Genomic DNA, 19,527 nt, shown 5'->3' with positions numbered 1-19,527 from the left:
ACACAATGGAATACTCAGCAATAAAAAGAAATGAACTACTGATAAATGCAACAATGTAGATGAATCTCAAAATAATTATGTCGAGTAAAAGAAGCCAGACAAAAGTGTACAAACCGTACGATTCCATTTATCTAAAGTTCTGGAAAATGCAAGCTAATCTAAGTGACAGAAAGCGTATCTGTGGTTACTTGGGAATGGGGGTGTAGGGGAAGAGGAACCACAAAGGGGTAGAGGAAATTTTGGAGGCTGATGGACATATTCACTATCTTGATTTTATAAATGGTTTCAGGGTTGTATACACATCAAAACTTATCAAGTTGTACAGTTTAAATATGTGTAGTTTATTATATCTCGCTAAAATTGTTTAGGGGACTTCCCTGGTGGTCCAGTGGGTAACAGTCTTGTGTTCCCAATGCAAAGGGCCCCGGCTTCCATCCCTGGTCAGGGAACTAGATCCTGCATGCCTGCCACAACTAAGAGCCGCGTGCTGCAGTGAAGATCCCGCGTGCAGCAACTAAGACCCGGAGCAGCCTAAATAGATAATTAATTTTAAAAAATAATAAAATTGTTTAATTTGTGAGATGTCCCTCTTAAGTTTGAAAAGCAGAACGTTACTAAAAGCTCACTGAAGAATCTGAAGCATAAGAAAACTAAAATTACCTCTGGAGATAACTGACAACCAAGATTCTATTCTAGTATGATAGTTTATCTGAACAAAACATTACTATGAGAAATGCAAAGTCATAAAAATAAGAAATAGAAATGACATTTTTGTCCCCCTGCATGCCATTTCCTCGTGCCAGTACAATTGCTGTATATCATAATCTTTTTAGTGTTCTATTCAATTTGGTTTTTTAAAGAGAGCAATCGCCTTGTATTTTTCCTGAACTATTAGACAGCTCCTTTATGTACAAGATGCCCAATCCCTGATGTGTCTGCCCGTGTGTGGGTGTGTAGAAAGTTACACTGTACCTATAAATTTCAGCAAATGCTGCAATTTGCTTTAGGATTTTGTAGTCAGGGCTCAGCAGCGGCCCTGGAACTTTCTAGAAACCATGCCCTCTTCTACAAGATGAACCCTGGATAGTTTCCCTAAATATGTGAATTCGGTGATCAAAATTTTCTTAGATTTCCCACCTACTGTTTTAAAACAAAGAACTGCTAGACCACACATAACAGCGCAGAACACCGGTAAAGATTTTCTTTTTTGGAAAACATTCATAAAGTTTTATTTCCATCCCCCCCCGCAACTTATTTTCTTAGCTCTTTTATTCGATAATCACTCCCATTCTGTAGACGGGGAGAGGCACACCGGTTTTTTTGCACAGTACAGAGGGGCAAGAAAGACGCGACTCTCAACTTTTCAGTTCCATCTTGAGAAATGATCGCATCGAACTCCTGAGAAACGACAGCCCAGCGAGAGCAGAAGCATTTCTCTCCAGGCTGGGTGTGGGTCGGAAGCCAGGCGCGCTTCCGCGAGAGAGAGGGGGAGTCAGGTGGCAGCGGATCGGGCGCGGGAGCCAGTGCTGCGCGGCGGGGGCGCGTGCGGGGTGCGCCTCCCTCCGGCCGGCTCGGGGAGGCCACCCCCGCGCACGCCAGTCGGTCGGCCGGGCTCCCGCGCAGCGCTGCTATCCGCTGGTGAGCCAGCAGCGCCCGGCGCCCGCGTCTCCTCCCTCGCGCGCTCGTTCCCTCCCCAGCCCCTCCACCCCCGCCCCCGCCCCCAACCCCTGGCAGTCCCTCCCCCAAGCCTGCTCCCGCGGCCGCCGCCGCCGCCGCCGCTACCGGAGGCGCAGGAGCCTCGCGATAGTGTTTGCACAGGCGGCGCGTGACGCCGCCGCCGCCTGTAACTGATGCAGAGGTTATCCCGCCGCCTCAGCCGCCACCCACCACCCGCCGCCGCCGCCGCCACCCGGGCGACGCCGGGGGCCGACGCACTGCAGAGGTGCCGGCAGGTTCCGCCCGCGGAAGTCTTCTCTGCCGGCGCAGCCCGCGCTCCGCCCGCTCTCCGACCCCGGCCCCAGCGGGCGCCCCCTCGACACCTCTGCCGCCGCGCTCCTTCCCTCTGCCTCTTCCCCGGCGCGCCCGCCGGCTCCCTCACTTCTCCCCCTTTTCCTCCTCCCCGTCCCCTCTCCTCCCCTCACCTCTACCCTCCCCACCTCCCCCCTTCTCGGTTTCCTCCCCCATCCCCTTGAATCTCCCCTCCCTGCCCTCGCTCTCTCGCTCGCCCTCAGCGCGGCCCCCGCCATGACGGAGGCGGGTGCCGGTGCCGTTGCCGTTGCCGCCGCTGCCGTCGCAGGGGGGGAGTCGGGTTCCCAGAAAGTAGCTTGATGAGTGTCCAAAGTAGCAGTGGAAGTTTGGAGGGGCCGCCATCTTGGTCCCAGCTCTCCACGTCTCCAACCCCGGGCTCGGCGACGGCGGCCAGGTCCCTGCTGAATCACACGCCGCCATCCGGGAGGCCCAGGGAAGGTAAGCGCCGTCGCGCCCGCGCCCGCTCGCGGGCCTCCCCTCCTGCGCCGCGGTCCCCGCGCCCCCGCGTCTCCTTCCTCCGACCCCGGGGTGGGGGAGGGGGCGAGGTGGACTCGAGGCCTCCCGGCTCCGGGGAGGTAGTGCTCCGTGTGTGGGTGGTGGTTCGCGGGTGGCTGAGAAGACCGACGAGGGGGTGCGCGCTGGAGGGGCCGGAGCGAGGCGCGGCGCACAGACTCGCCTGGGCTTCTTAAGAGCCAGTCCTGCTGGGATGGGAAGCCTGACCCGGGACGCGAGCCCCTTTCTGCTCCATTTGCTAGTACACTCAGTACTCTTAACCTCCTGGCCTCGGGTCTCTGGTGGATTTTCCCTCTTAGTGAAGCATTCATCCTCGAGCCCCCTCCCCTTCCCTCGCGCACTCCTCCCCTAGAGGCGGTCCCCGCTCTGCGAGCTTTGCTGCCCAGGACCTGGAGGATGCCTCTCGTTTGCAGGGTCTCTGCCCTTTGGGGGGAGCCTCTGAAATTATCAAAGCCGACTTTGATCCCTTGCCTGGCCTCCTAGAGCAGTTTAAACGACAGACTGATTCGTGGGCAGGCTTTAAAAACCATCCCTCCAGATGGTTGCAACTTTGCTTCGCCATCATCTGCTGCGTGTTTGTGCGTTCTCTCTCTACTGCAAGTAGGCTACGGTTCTTTGACAGGGTCGTGGGTTTTGTGGGAAATATCTGCGTAAAGGTTACTGCAAACACGCACCAGATCGGTTACAATTGTTTTCTAAGTTTTCTGGCTTCTTGCATGCAAGTGTGCTGCCACCAGATGTAGCAGTTACACAGCTAGTAAGACATCGGAGTGCTTTTGACTAAAATTTCAACTTGCTGTATTTAACTTTAAGTATACGACATAAAATGAAATTTGGGAGAATTGTGGGGGAAGAATAAATGTGCGTAGAATCACGTTTAACGCTCTTTTGTCTGGAAAACGTTTAGCGGTATTCGTCAGCAATTGGTAAATGGGTTGTTCGCCGCCGGTTGTGTCACACAGGGAGATTGTAGCCACATTTTCAGAAAAAACGTCTGGAAGTCCAGTAGTCTAGTGAATCCTTTAAAGATACCAGGAGCTTTGATTTATGCAGGAGTCGGTGGGATTAATTTATCTTGAAAATATCTGTCAATATTTACGACTCAGAGCCTTGACATTTGTTAATCAAGTGGTTTGTGCCCTGAATCCAGTGGTTCAGGCACAGCATTCTTTGTCATTTTGTTCCTGTGAGCATGTGTGAAAGTGACAATAGGCTCAAAGATCGGTATGAATTTGCTCTGGAAAATTCAGGGGAAGGTTTGATTTATGGCATCCATTAAGCATGCTGAATACATTGACATGACATTTCCCCTTTCCATCTCACCCCCAACCCTGAGTTCTGATTATTAAAAGATAAAAGTTTATTTATTGACTCACTCAAATTTAGTACAACTGGAGATTTTTCTTTTTGCATTTGAAAATTTGTAAATGAATGTTTTAAAATCTATTTTGTAAACAGAGTAGTTGGTGCTTTTAGCATGCTTTTACTTTTGTCTGTACTTTCATTAAGATGCTTAATGATAGTGTTAGGAATGGTATGTAATGAGTGATAGTAAATGATGGTCTTGGGAAAGACTCTTTTAAGGCTATATCTTTTTTTCATTCATTTCTTAAATATTTGCTGAGCCATTTCTGTGAGCTAAGCACTGTGCTAGATACTGAGGGCATAGTGTCGAATTGCTCATCTGTAACATCTGTAATTAATAATTTGGGGGCTGAAAAATCTAGATTGTGAGTTTCTGAGGTTACTGCAACTCTAGTTAAAAAATTTTCATACTATTCTGCAATTTTCCTGATGTTTTAAATTTTTCAGGGGTTGGAATAATTTAGCTTGACCCTCCAAATAACCAGAAATTTTGTCCAGCAGTTTGGATTTTTATGTAACCTGAATAGTGTGTCTCTATTTACTAATGAAATAACAGGACATGCTGTTGTGGAAGTTATACTTCACACCCAAGTACCTGTATGGTGACAGTGGTACACTGCTTTTTTTGACCAACCAGGAAGTAAGTTAAAACTGTTAATTCTCTCTAGGATTATATATATTCATCTGAAGCTATAGTTTCAGATTTCACAAACGCTAATAGGAATTGCATATATGAAGCCCTAGGTATCAAGATGGAAACATTTTCTTTTGAGTGTGATCCCAGTTTTTATTTTAACAAGTGCTTTGCATCTTTTCCAAGTAACATTAGTATGTTGTGTAAAGTGATGTAAATTTAGAGCTTTGATTGCTGGTGACTGATAGATAGTAAGAACCATTACTATTAATGGAACTTGAGTGTATGTATCAAGGAGAGAATAAACTTTGTTTGTTTCTTTCTTTTTTTCTTTTTTTTTTTTTTTTTTTGCGGTACTCGGGCCTGTCACTGCTGAGGCCTCTCCTGTCGCGGAGCACAGGCTCCGGACGCTCAGGCTCAGCAGCTATGTCTCACGGGCCCAGCCGCTCCGCGGCATGTGGGATCCTCCCGGACCGGGGCACGAACCCGTGTCCCCTGCATTGGCAGGCGGACCCTCAACGACTGCACCATCAGGGAAGCCCTAAACTTTGTTTCTTGAAAAGTGGAGCAAATTAAATGTAATATATAATAGAAAATTTTAAACTTAAAAGTTTAAATATATACACACATATGTATATGTACATATATAAAGTTACATATGTGAAGAACTCCTTTTAAGCAAACTTTACTTTGAAAATGGGCTCTTTTCAAAGTTGTTCCATAAGTATCTATAAGCCTAACTCATAAGATTTAGGAATTTATATGATATAGTATAGACTTCTTTCTTCCCTTGGAGTGCCAAACCTTTTCCTTTATCAATCTTAAAATTCTCTGAGGTGCCCGGCAGTGTAGCTCTAGATTGCACATTGGGTCTTTTAAACCTGTGGCTAAATTCTCTATCCCACTTTATCTTCTAATCTGTGAATAAGGATGTGGGAAGTTAAGAAATTAAATTTTCAAATAAGGTCAGGTTTGTTTCCGAGGAACCTGGTGTGTGTACTGGCTAGATGAGCAGGTGGTTTTTTTGCATATCAATACATAGGTACTTTTGAATGGGTTACTGCCAAGAGTCAAATAAATGGTTATACAAGAGACTTGGCTTTTCTGTTTCATCTTGCCAGAGATGAATAATTTGCTTTACTTTTATATAAATAATGAAAGTAGTTTGGTCAAAAAGATAATATTGCAGTTTAAATAAACTTGCTCTCTGTTTCCATATTTACAGACTGCATCCTTTAGACAGAAGAGTTAAAGTATTTGACTCCAGATGATTGAGTAATACCTGTAGGGAGATGTTAACAGTTAAGTGTACCAGATGGCCCTTTAATTTCTTGAAGTCACCTGCTGGAGCAAGACAGGGTTGTCTCTTTAAGGATTCTAGCTCATGAATATATAGATATGTGGTAGGTGCCTCCCTTACAGAGGCATATGTACATATTAGAGGAGAGAGGGAAATCCAAGATAGTTAGAAGTCTGTGAATCTGCCCCTGAGAAATAGGCTGTGCTTTAGCCTTTTTGGTCTCAGGACCCCTTTACTCCCTTAAAAATTATTGAGGAAGAGATTTTATTTATGTGGGTTATGTCTATTGATATTTACTGTATTTGAAATAACTTCAAAAATATTTATCTACCAATAACAATCTGATTACATGTTAACAAATTTTAAAATGAAGATAGTCTAAAACAACAACTTTAATGAGGGGACTTCCCTGGTAGCACAGTGGTTAAGAATCCGCCTGCCAATTCAGGGTACACCGGTTTGATCCCTGATCCGGGAAGATCCCACATACTGCAGAGCAACTAAGCCCATGCGCCACAAGTACTGAGCCTGCACTCAACGAGAGCCTGCATTGAACCTGCACTCAATGATAAGCCCACGCACCGCAACTAGAGAAAGCCCGCGCACAGCAACGAAGACCCAATGCAGCCAAAAATTAAAACAAAAACACGCTTCAGTGAGGCTGGTGGCATTGTTTTATATTTTTACAAATCACTTTAATTTCTGGCTTACTAGAAGACAGCTGGATTTTCTTCTTTCAGTCTGTTGAGATATATTTTGATTGAGGCACGTGAAGAGAATCCAACTTCACATAGATACGTAGTTGCAAAAGAATTAATTTTTTTTTTTTGCGGTACGCTGGCCTCTCACTGTTGTGGCCTCTCCCGTTGCGGAGCACAGGCTCCGCACGCGCAGGCTCAGCGGCCATGACTCACGGGCCCAGCCGCTCCGCGGCATGTGGGATCTTCCCGGACCGGGGCACGAACCCGTGTCCCCTGCATCGGCAGGCGGACTCCCAACCACTGCGCCACCAGGGAAGCCCAAAAGAATTGTTTTAATAGTCTTTCTGGAAGTTATTCTTTGATATTACACCAAAATTCGACAAGTGGCAGTTTTTTTAAAGGTACTTGTGATGTGGAAGTACATTTTATCCCGGAAATGTCTTCAGGACCCACAAGAAATCTGTGGACCATACATTTAGACTAAAGAAGACACTAAAGGGTGGGAAAAAGTATAGCTGTTTTCAGGCATTTCAATCACATAAATTGAAGAGAGAATGTGTTCATTATGCTGTTATAGAAGATGGACCAGCAGGTGAAAGTTAGGAAGGCGCAGAATGAATTCAGCATCATTTATTGACAAGAATGTAAAAACTGTATAACTACTAGACTTGGCCAGCAATGAAAGAACTGCTTTAAAGAATTTAAAGCAAACTACGGAGACTTTTTTGGGGGAGCTAGAGATAAATTCTGTAGATTCTTATTTCGTGTGCTATTAGATTAAGTGACTTAAGGTCCCATCCAGTTAAAAATTGCAAACATTCTGTGATTCTTTGAAAATTCGTAAATATAGTTAAACTGTACTTACATATCCATGAATGTTTTTGAATATTCTCTTAAGCCAGTAGCATGAAACTATCATTGACTTTATTACTCTTTTGCATTTTTATTGTGCTTTTCCTCTGAGGATTTTTCTGTATTTTCTGGAATCAACACTGTCAGTCTTGGAATCCTGATGAATTCCCTGTGAAATATAATAAGGTTTGAAGACATTTTAGGGAATCAGATGCTGCTTACGATACAGTTTAGTAGAGTTGTCATATACTTGGGCACAGAATTTTAGAATGCTGTGGGGGGCTGATTTTCAGTTCAGAAAGAGAAACTGTCAGCAGTCTGTATAGTCTTTCATTTGTAATTGTGTATGTGATTTCAGAAGTAATGTGTTTAATCTAATGGTTTTAAAGCTAGAGAGTCTGAAAAAAGGATGCATGAAGGCAAAGCGTTTAAATTGATCTCTCTTGAATTTAAAAATGCATATTAAATAAAACCAGAACATAAAGTGAAGAATTTAAATTCTCATCTTATTGAGAGAATTATGCATGTAATAGCTATCATTACCTATAGCAATTCATATTTTAATTTAATATGGAACATAATCTCTTCTGTGAGATGTATTGAAAGGTTAGATTTTAGGTGCTGGGAAGTCAAGGTTAAACTCCTGTAACTTTCTTGGGGTCAACTTAAGTGTAGTAAGTGACATAGCTTGAGACTTCATGTATTTCTTGCGTTTAGACTTAAAGCTCATTTTCTGTAGAAGAGCCATAGGATTAAGTCATTTAGTTTAATAAACTCCTTCATGCTCTTTAATAATTTCCAGAAATCTTAGAATAATTTAGAGGAATGGTGAAGTAGGAGAAGTAGTATGGTAGAGAAGAGAAAGTGCATTGATAATTGGAATCCAAGTGTAGTCCCAATTTTGCCATTAACTAGCTGGGTGACTTTGGGCAAGTTGCCTATCTCTCTGCTTCAGTTTCATAAAATGAGAATTACAGAGCTGAAAGGGACCTTGGAAGCAAATGAATCCAAACCTCTCATTTTACAGATGGGGAAACTTAGATAATTTGCCCAGGCTTTTACTGTAGGAGAGGTGGGACCAAGATTCAGTTTTCTGACTTTCAGCTTAGTGCTTTCTCCATTATACTTTGTGGCTCCTTTTCATCTGTAAAATGAGGGAGTTGAATTCGAAGCCTTCAGAGTTCTCTAACAGCTCAAAAATATTATTTGTTTGACATTAGCACTAATTATAATTTACTGGAGGAAAGTTTGTAGCTTTTATTTATTGGTGAAAGAAATGTTTCTTGAAGAAGCAATGTGACCTTTTCAAGGTTATGTTATAATTTATTAAGAGAAGATACTCATCTTCATTATTACCAAAAGATTTTTAAGTTTATTTATGAGCATGGTAAGCAGTAGTATGCAAGGTGATCTTGTCTTTTTAATGATCTATATTCTAAAATACTGTTATGAATATATTAAAAGCTGTGTAAATTACATAAATAATAATGTGGTGCCCTTAAGTGAAGTAACTAGGTGATTGTTCCTCAGAAATTATTTCTGGGGTGTTTCCCCCCGAGTTAGATTCCTCTGCTCCTTAGTGTCATATAGGATTGTCTATTTCATAGCACCTTTGTCATACTACCTTTTATTATAGTTTTATTTTTTTGTGTACTAGACAGAAAGGTCTTGAATTCAGAGACTATGTTTTGTTCATTTCCATATTCTCAGTGCGTAGTAGGATGTCCTCTGGAGCAGGGGTCCCCAAACCCCGGGAGACCGCTACAGCTGTGGTCTGCAGCCTGTTAGGGACCTGTTAGGGACCAGGCTGCATAGCAGGAAGTGAGTGGCGTCGAGTGAGCAAAGCTTCATCTGCTGCTCCCCATCGCTTGCATTACCGCCTGAACCATTCCCCACCCCTGTCCGTGGAAAAATTGTCTTCCACAAAACCGGTCCCTGGTACCAAAAGGTTGGGGACTGCTGCTCTATAGAGGTGGCACCTAACGAAAAGTTTTGTTGAAGATCTGTTAAAGCTTTTTTTTTTTAAACGGAGTGATTATATACTTAATATGCACGTATTTCAGACCCAGGGAGATACTCATTTTAGTAATTCATAGGCAAGTTATATTTTAGAGAGTGATAATGGGTAACAATAATAGCTAAAGTTTATTGTTTGTACATGTTAATTCATTTAATTCTCGTAACTCTGTGAGGTATATACAGTTATCATTCTCATTTTACAGATGAGGAACCAAAGCACAGAGAAGTAAAGAAACTTGCCCAGTATGACACAGAGTAGTAAATGTTAGGGCTGAGATTTGAATCAAGTCTGCATTTTAACCACTGGGATATATTGCCTAAGATATGGAAATTTAGTTTTGGGTAATTTCTTAGTTTTTCCTTAAGATATTTTAATTTACTAATCAGTCTTTTAGGCTCATTCAGTTTACTGGTAAACTTTGTCATTATTATTTTTTTGCATGAGTTTTGTATGTATGTGGAGATAAGATTAAAACGAAGAAAAATCCAAAACCAATTTGTACAGATCTTACGTTTCATGGAAAATGTTAGAGGTATACTAATGAAAAATCTTACTTTCATATTTAATAATTAAATTGGAATGCCATTTATCTTAATATTTTGACCTCATAAGCTCACCACAGCAATAACAAATAAACATTAGAATTTGAATGGAGAATTTTTGACTGTCCATATAGGAATAGTCCACTTATTGTGGAGGGTTTTAACCTGGTGCATGAGGCTCTGAACAAAATTGAGATGCTTTAGTGGCAGATGTTTGAGTTTTATTAGTATTCAATATGGCAGGGAAAGGAAGCTTGAAGCTTAATCTGATTATAAGAAGTATTTTTTAAAACACTTAAAGCTTTAATTACCTTATTGCATACAAAACAGATCCCTTGGTAACATGTATTATTTCGTGTATCTAATGAGAGAAAGAATTTGAAAGGGTTGATAGGAATTCAAAGCATGATGTAGAAAGATGCAGATCTGAAATAGGTGGTAGGTTGTGAAACTTAAATATTCTCAATGTGGCTTCGCTATTAGGTTTGAAATTTTGTGAATTTCACGAAGACAGGTTATACCTCTATTTAAGTTAAAATGCTTGTATGCTACAAAGATGCAGTGCAAAGCCAAATATGAGTGGTTTGGGGGGCTGAGATAATATTTGTTCTCCTTCATTTATATGGATTATTAAGAGTTCGTTCTGCTCATAAATTTGTACCTTTCCCTGGAAACTAGTTTAGTTGGAGAAATGACTTCTAGGTTTAAATTAAACTTTAACCTGGTATTTGCTGGTATTGTGTTAAATGTCATACATTGTGATTTCAGAATTCCACACTTGACACTATGTATGTGCTTCTTGTCTGATGGTGAATATGGTGCCTCTGGAGAAGGTCAGGGGGATTTGTACGAGGCCAATCAGATTCATCCTGTCTTTCATGAGACCTGAGGCATGTTTCTTTTTTTTTTTTGACAAATAGGGTATTTTTGCTTTTTTAAAAACATAGTTTTTCCTTTTTCTGTGCACAAATTTTAATAAACATCAGTGAAGTTACATGGTTTAGTTAACTTTGTATATATATTTTTGCTTATCTCATTTATTTAAAAGATACATATACTTATTAATGATAGGACTTGTTCTAGGCACTTTGTAAATAGTAACTCATTTACTTCTAACAGTCATGAAGTAGGTACTATTGTATCCCTATTTTACAGATGAGGAAATTGAGCCACAGAGAGGTTAACTAACTAACCCAAGGACACATAGAGAATATGTAGCAGAGTCAGGATTCAGACTAGTCTCCTGAGTGCATGCTCTTAACTGTTATACTATTCTGTTAGCATTATTCCACTGAATTTTAACCACAGGGATACTGAATGGATGTACTCTAATTTACTTAGTTAACCATTCTTCTTTTGGTAGTGTGTTAGTCATGATTCTTTTGCTTACCTGTGATAAAAACTTAACACAAGCTTTGGTAAATTAAAAAAGGAATTTACTGGTTCACGTAACTGGGAATTGTATGTGTGGAGGAGGATGGAATGGCTTTGGAAACAGCTTAGATCCAACATCTCAAATAATGTCACTGAGCCTCTTTGACTCCATTTCTGGGTTCTTCTAGCCTCTTGCTTCTGGAGCCCAGTCACATACCTTTGGCTTAGCAACCACACTTGACAGACAAAACTTTTTCCTAATGTCCACATGTCACTTCTGGGTTGATGCTGATGTATTATGATTGTCAGTTCCTTAACCAGTCACTGGTACCTGGGAGATGTACAGCAAGGTAGCCACTATGGCTGTAGGTAGAGTGAGTTGGGGAATCCACAGAAAGCCATGATTGACGGACCGATGAAGGTCACACAAATTAGGTGAATGGTAGTTTTCCTGAGGAATGGATCATGGTGAACAAAAACATCTTAACTACCATAGTTAGTTATTTAGGTTATTTCTTTTCTTTTTACTTTTACTTTTTGGCTACAATAGATATTGATATAATATCTCTGAGTAAAAGCTCCCCCCACCCCCCGAAGAGGATTCCCAGTGATGGAATTATCAGGGCAAAAAGTATAAAACAATTAAAGGCTTTTGATAACTATTGCCAAATTATTATTTGAAGAATTGTGTTCCACTCATATAGCAGCAATGCATGAGATAGGCATGTATTTTTTTTTTTTTTTTTTTTGCGGTACGCAGGCCTCTCACTGCTGTGGCCTCTCCCGTTGCGGAGCACAGGCTCTGGACGCGCAGGCTCAGCGGCCATGGCTCACGGGCCCAGCCGCTCCGCGGCATGTGGGATCTTCCCGGACCGGGGCACGAACCCGTGTCCCCTGCATTGGCAGGCGGACTCTCAACCACTGCGCCACCAGGGAAGCCCAGGCATGTATTTTTGAACCAGGCGGGGTTCACCTCATCCTAGGAATTACTGGGCTTAAATATTATTAACACAGTGCCTTGCAGTTAACCAAAGGGTTGCGATCTTCATACTGAACATGTATCTAATCCAGTTTATCAAATGCTTTATTATATTTTCTCCGGGCATTTCTCTCACTATTTAAAAATTTTTCATTTTATAGTTTTAAACAACAAACCCAAAAGGCTAATGAATGGCAGTCCTCGGCAAGCTCTTGGCCCCCTACTCCTCTTTCCTATCAGTGTCTCCTACTTCTCTGACCTAGTTGACAGCATTATACTTAGTTTTTTATACTTAGATATTGGTACCTTATGTTAGAAGCATTATTATGTAGAAGTAGTTACAAGCACATATTTGTTAGATTCCGGATATCAGTTTAGGTTTTGCCACTTACTGTAGTAAGTTACTTAACCTCTCCATGCATCTGTAGATTTTCTTTTTTTTTTTAAATGCTTTTTTTTTTTGGCCATGCGCCTTTCTGGTTCTTGGTTCCCCAACCAGGAATCAAATCCGTGCCCCCTGCAGTGAAAGCGTGGAGTCTTAACCACTGTACTGCCAGTGAATTCCTAGGTTTTCTTGATTGTAGGATGAGATAAGAGATAGTAACTATTTCATAAGGTTGTGAGAATTAAATGAGAAATTTGTGGCGTGTTAACAAGTCAGTATGTGTTAACTGTTACTATTATGTTTAGATACAAGGATGCTTTAGAATTAAAAATTTTTTCTTCTTTGTTTCAATGTCAAGAATAGGGAACAAGTACCATCTGGATTAAGATCCTTATGACCAGAGTACACTTGACATACATAGATTGTCTCCCTGGCTTGTTGAAGAATTCTAGCAGGGTTGTGTATGACAAAGGCAGATTTCAAGTGATAATCATAATTGTTAGTCTCATTTCTTTTCACTATATAATATTGTGGTATTTATTATACATACATTTTTTCTTCCTTTGATTTATTTCTTTATTTTACATTTTAAGGATTTGCTTTACTGGGCAAAAGGGCATGAATTTTTTAATGTCATTTAATGTGTATTGTCACTATTGTTTTCCCTATGGGATAACCAGGATTTTAAAATCTGTTATTGCTTCTCAGAAGTGAATCAATTGTCAGAGCTTTAGAGTTTTATAGAAACCTTATTGGCATAGTTTGTTTATTCATTCAGCAAGTATTTTTGGACCTGGAGCATAGCACTGGGTAAACAAAGGTATGTAAGATATAGTCCTTGTCTCCTAGGAGCTTGGGCAGAGTCTAGTGAGGAAGACTACAATTCATAACATGTAATTTATACTTAAAAAAAAAACCACTTTGTGGGTCAGATAAAACAATTTGTGATGCCAATTTCAACTTCTCATATAAACAGAATTATTACGTAATGTGGTTGTAGCCTATCCTATATCAAGGTGTTATATTCATTGGTCATTTGGTTGCTAGAAAAAAACTTTAGCAAAACAAATTTATTATTAGAAGGATATAGGGCTGAGTGTCTCTTAGAACCCATTTAGGTCTCAAGGGGACTGAACTAGAAACTGGAAATTCAGGAACCACAGTAGCACTATTCTCCTGTGGATCATAGAGCAACCCTCTCCAGTGCTGTGAAGGAAAGTTTTTTAAAAAGGAAAAGTGGGAAGGAAGGAAATTGTATTTCTGTCAGTAGGTAAGAACAGAGTATTCCCTAGAGAAGGGAATTAGACAGTTTTCCTCCCGTTTAACTATTAAATGTTATCATTTTGTTTCAGTTGGTATGTCTTGATTGCTAGTGAGATTGAACTTAAACTTAATATTTATATCAAAAGCCCAGTCTTTAAAAAATTATTACTCTCTAAAGTTCAGGTACTCTAATTTTACTGTGATTCAGTTGATTTTATTTTTTAATGTTATATGGTGCTTTACCTTTCATTATTGTATCACAATATTAATACATACAGAAAATGCACACGATAAATAACGCTCAGTGAATTACTATAAATCGATGTACGTAACGACCACTCAGTTAAGAAATAGAACATAGGCAGCATTTCAGAGCTCTCTTCCTGCATTCATCAGTCATTCACTACCTTCTCCCTTCCCTCCAAAGCAATCACTATTCTGACTTAATTATGCCTGTTTTGAATTTTATATAAACAGACTCATACAGTATATATATTTTTTCTAGCTGCTTTTGTTTCACGTATGTTTTAGAGTTTCATCCATGTTAATTCTTGTAACTGTTGTTCACTTTCATTGCTCTATAATATTACTTGTATGTGTATACCACAGTTTATTTATGCAATCTGTTGATAGATGTTTGGGTTGTTTCCACTTCTCTATTATGACTAATAATGCTGTATGAACATATTTATACCTGTCTCTTCATGTACTATTAATTTCTGTTGAGTATATACCTAACAGTAAATTTACTGGGTTATAGGCTATGTGTGTGTTTGCCTTTAGTAGATACTGCCAGTTTCCCAAAGTGGTTGTAACAATTTACATTCCCATGAACAGTATATGAGAGTTCCCATTGCTCTACACCCTCACCGACAGCTGGAATTGTTAAAATTATTTATTTTTGATATTCTGGTGGATATCAGGTGTTACTTGTGGTTTTAATTGTCATTTCCCTGATGAGTTCAGAGGTTTACCATTTTTTCATAAGTTTATTGACTTTTGGATATATCTTGTGAAGTACCTGTTCAGATCGTTTGATCAGTTTTCCTTTGTGTTGTTTCTCTTTACAAAAATAAAAAATTAATTGAAGAAATTCTTTTTGTATTTTGGATAAGTACTTTTTTTTTTTATTAGCACCCCTCCCCAGTTCTGTGGCCTGTTCCCCCACTCCGTTATGGTATTTAAGAAGTATCTCAATACATGAAAAATGTTTTCCTATGTTTTCTCTTTTTTAATATAGGCATTTACAACTGTAAATTTCCCTGTAAGCACTCAATTAATTCACCCTGTAAGTTCTTTTTCTTTTTTGTAAAATGTTACAGTATATGCTGATATATTACACAAGTTGTAAAATACACAATATAAAAATTTGCAGAGGTTAATAAATAAATAAATTTAACAATATTTACAAATCTTTTTTTTAAATTTTAAAATTTTATTATACAGCAGGTTCTTATTAGTCATCCATTTTATACACATCAGTGTATACATGTCAATCCCAATCTCTCAATTCATCACACCACCACCGCCACCCCCCACCGCTTCCCCCCCTTGGTGTCCATACGTTTATTCTTTACATCTGTGACCCAGTTTCTGCCCTGCAAACCGGTTCATCTGTACCATTTTTCTAGGTTCCACATATATGCGTTAATATACAATATTTGTTATTCTCTTTCTGACTTAATTCACTCTGTATGACAGTCTCTAGATTCATCCACGTCTCTACAAATGACCCAGTTTTGTTCCTTTTTATGGCTGAGTAATATTCTATTGTATATATGTACCACATCTTCTTTATCCATTCATCTGTCGATGGGCATTTAGGTTGTTTCCATGACCTGGCTATTGTATATAGTGCTGCAGTGAACATTGGGGTGCATGTGTCTTTTTGAATTATGGTTTTCTCTGGGTATATGCCAAGTAGTGGGATTGCTGGGTCATACGGTAATTCTATTTTTAGTTTTTTAAGGAACCTCCATACTGTTCTCCATAGTGGCTGTATCAATTTTCACTCCCACCAACAGTGCAATAGGATTCCCTTTTCTCCACACCCTCTCCAGCATTTGTTGTTTGTAGATTTTCTGATGATGCCCATTCTAACTGGTGTGAGGTGATACCTCATTGTAGTTTTGATTTGCATTTCTCTAATAATTAGTGATGTTGAGCGGCTTTTCATGTGTTTCTTGGCCATCTGTATGTCTTCTTTGGAGAAATGTCTATTTAGGTCTTCTGCCCATTTTTGGATTGGGTTGTTTGTTTCTTTAATATTGAGCTGCATGAGCTGTTTATATATTTTGGAGATTAATCCTATGTCCATTGATTCATTTGCAAATATTTTCTCCCATTCTGAGGGTTGTCTTTTCATCTTGTTTATGGTTTCCTTTGCTGTGCAAAAGCTTTTAAGTTTCATTAGGTAGCATTTGTTTATTTTTGTTTTTATTTCCATTACTCGAGGAGGTTGATCGAAAAAAATCTTGCTGTGATTTATGTCAAAGAGTGTTCTTCCTATGTTTTCCTCTAAGAGTTTTATAGTGTCCAGGCTTACATTTAGGTCTCTAATCCATTTTGAGTTTATTTTTGTGTATGGTGTTAGGGAGTGTACTAATTTCATTCTTTTACATGTAGCTGTCCAGTTTTCCCGGCACCACTTATTGAAGAGACTGTCTTTTCTCCATTGTATATCCTTGCCTCCTTTGTCATAGATTAGTTGACCATAGGTGCATGGGTTTATCTCTGGGCTTTCTATCTTGTTCTGTTGATCTATATTTCTGTTTTTGTGCCTGTACCACATTGTCTTGATTACTGTAGCTTTGTAGTATAGTCTGAAGTCAGGGAGTCTGATTCCTCCAGCTCCATTTTTTTCCCTCAAGACTGCTTTGGCTATTCGGGGTCTTTTGTGTCTCCATACAAATTTTAAGATTTTTTGTTCTAGTTTTGTAAAAAATGCCATTGATAATTTGATAGGGATTGCATTGAATCTGTAGATTGCTTTGGGTAGTATAGTCATTTTCACAATATTGATTCTTCCAATCCAAGAACATGGTATATCTCTCCATCTGTTGATATCATCTTTAACTTCTTTCATCAGTGTCTTATAGTTTTCTGCATACAGGTCTTTTGTCTCCCTAGGTAGGTTTATTCCTAGGTATTTTATTTTTTTTTTTTGTTGCAGGGGTAAATGGGAGTGTTTCCCTAATTTCTCTTTCAGATTTTTCATCATTAGTATATAGGAATGCAAGAGATTTCTGTGCATTAATTTTGTCTCTTGAAGCTTTACCAAATTCATTGATTAGTTCCAGTAGTTTTCTGGTGGCATCTTTAGGATATTCTATGTATAGTATGTCATCTGCAAACAGTGACAGTTTTACTTCTTCTTTTCCGATTTGGATTTCTTTTGTTTCTTTTTCTTCTCTGATTGCCATGACTAGGACTTCCAAAACTATGTTGAATAATAGTGGTGAGAGTGGACATCCTTGTCTTGTTCCTGATCTTAGAGGAAATCCTGATCTTAGAGGAAATTCAGTTTTTCACCATTGAGAATGATGTTTGCTGTGGGTTTGTCATATATGGCATTTATTATGTTGAGGTAGGTTTTCTCTGTACCCACTTTCTGGAAAGTTTTTATCATAAATGGGTGTTGAATTTTGTTGAAAGCTTTTTCTGCATCTTTTAAGATGATCATATGTTTTTTATTTTTCAGTTTGTTAATGTGGTGTATCACATAGATTTGCGTATATTGAAGAATTCTTGCATCCCTGGAATAAATCCCACTTGATCATGGTGTATGATCTTTTTAATATGTTGTTGGATTCTGTTTGCTAGTATTTTGTTGAGGATTTTTGCATCTATATTCATCAGTGGTATTGGTCTGTAATTTTCTTTTTTTGTAGTATGTTTGTCTGGTTTTGGTATCAAGGTGATGGTGGCCTCATAGAATGAGTTTGGGAGTGTTCCTTCCTCTGCAGTTTTTCGGAGGAGTTTGAGAAGGATGGGTGTTAGCTCTTCTCTAAATGTTTGATAGAATTCACCTACCTGTGAAGCCATCTGGTCATGGACTTTTGTTTGTTGGAAGATTTTTTTTTTTTTTTCTGTACGCAGGCCTCTCACTGTTGTGGCCTCTCCCGTTGCGGAGCACAGGCTCTGGACGCGCAGGCTCAGCTGCCATGGCTCACGGGCCCAGCTGCTCCGCGGCATGTGGGATCTTCCCGGACCGGGGCACGAACCCGCGTCCCCTTCATCGGCAGGCAGACTCTCAACTACTGCGCCACCAGGGAAGCCCTGTTGGAAGATTTTTAATCACAGTTTCAATTTCATTACTTGTGATTGGTCTGTTCATATTTTCTGTTTCTTCCTGGTTCTGTGTTGGAAAGTTATACCTTTCTAAGTATTTGTCCATTTCTTCCAGGTTGTCCATTTTATTGGCATAGAGTTGCTTGTAGTAGTCTCTTAGGGTGCTTTGTATTTCTGCGGTGTCTGTTGTAACTTCTCCTTTTTCATTTCTTATTTTATTGATTTGAGTCCTCTCCCTCTTTTTCTTGATGAGTCTGGCTAATGGTTTATCGATTTTATCTTCTCAGAGAACCAGCTTTTAGTTTTACAGATCTTTGCTGTTTTCTTTGTTTCTATTTCATTTATTTCTGCTCTGATCTTTAGGATTTCTTTCCTTCTGCTATCCTTGGGTTTTGTTTGTTCTTCTTTCTCTAGTTCCTTTAGCTGTAAGGTTAAATTTATTTATTTCAGATTTTTCTTGTTTCTTGAGGTAGGTTTTTATAGCTATGAACTTCCCTCTTAAAACTGCTTTTGCTGCATCCCGTAGGTTTTGGATTGTCGTGTTTTCATTGTGATGTGTTTCTAGGTATTTTTTGATTTCCTCTTTGATTTCTTCAGTGATCTCTTGGTTATTTAGTAATGTATTGTTTAGCCTCCATGTGTTTGTGTTTTTTACATTTTTTTCCCTGTAATTGATTTCTAATCTTAGCGTTTTGGTCAGACAAGATGCTTGATATAATTTCAGTTTTCTTAAATTTACTGAGGCTTGATTTGTGACCTTGCCAAGATGTGATCTATCCTGGAGAATGTTCTATGCGTACTTGAGAAGAAAGTGTAATCTGCTGTTTTTGCATGGAATGTCCTATAAATATCAATTAAGTCTCTGTGGTCTCTTGTGTCATTTAAAGCTTGTGTTTCCTTATTAATTTTCATTTTGGATGATCTGTCCATTGGCATAAGTGAGGTGTTAAAGTCCCCCACTATTATTGTGTTACTGTCAATTTCCTCTTTTATAGCTGTTAGCAGTTGCCTTATGTATTGAGGTGCTCCTGTGTTGGATGCATATATATTTATAATTTTTATATCTTCTTCGTGGATTGATCCCTTGATCATTATGTAGTGTCCTTCCTTGTCTCTTCTAACATTCTTTATTTTAAAGTCTATTTGATATGAGTATTGCTATTCCATCTTTCTTTTGATTTCCATTTGCATGGAGTATCTTTTTCCATCCCCTCACTTTCAGTCTCTGTGTGTCCTTAGGTCTGAAGTGGGTCTCTTGTAGACAGCATATATATGGGTCTT

The 19,527-nt window shown here is 39.6% G+C and overlaps 1 protein-coding gene across 1 annotated transcript in view; it reads left to right on the top strand.

Moving 5' to 3' along the window:
• The first annotated feature begins 2,179 nt into the window (after positions 1-2,179).
• TLK1 (tousled like kinase 1) overlaps positions 2,180-19,527 on the top strand; it is a 152,312-nt gene continuing 134,964 nt past the window's right edge. Inside the window, exon 1 of the mRNA XM_082841632.1 lies at positions 2,180-2,466. Within this exon, the coding sequence (XP_082697758.1) occupies positions 2,328-2,466 (139 nt within the window). The 5' untranslated portion in view covers positions 2,180-2,327. The remainder of the gene's footprint in view (positions 2,467-19,527) is intronic.

The sequence above is a fragment of the Leucopleurus acutus genome, assembly GCF_964270905.1.
Source record: "Leucopleurus acutus genome assembly, chromosome: 6".
NCBI lineage: Eukaryota > Metazoa > Chordata > Mammalia > Artiodactyla > Delphinidae > Leucopleurus > Leucopleurus acutus.
This window is presented reverse-complemented; position numbering and strand designations above follow the sequence as displayed.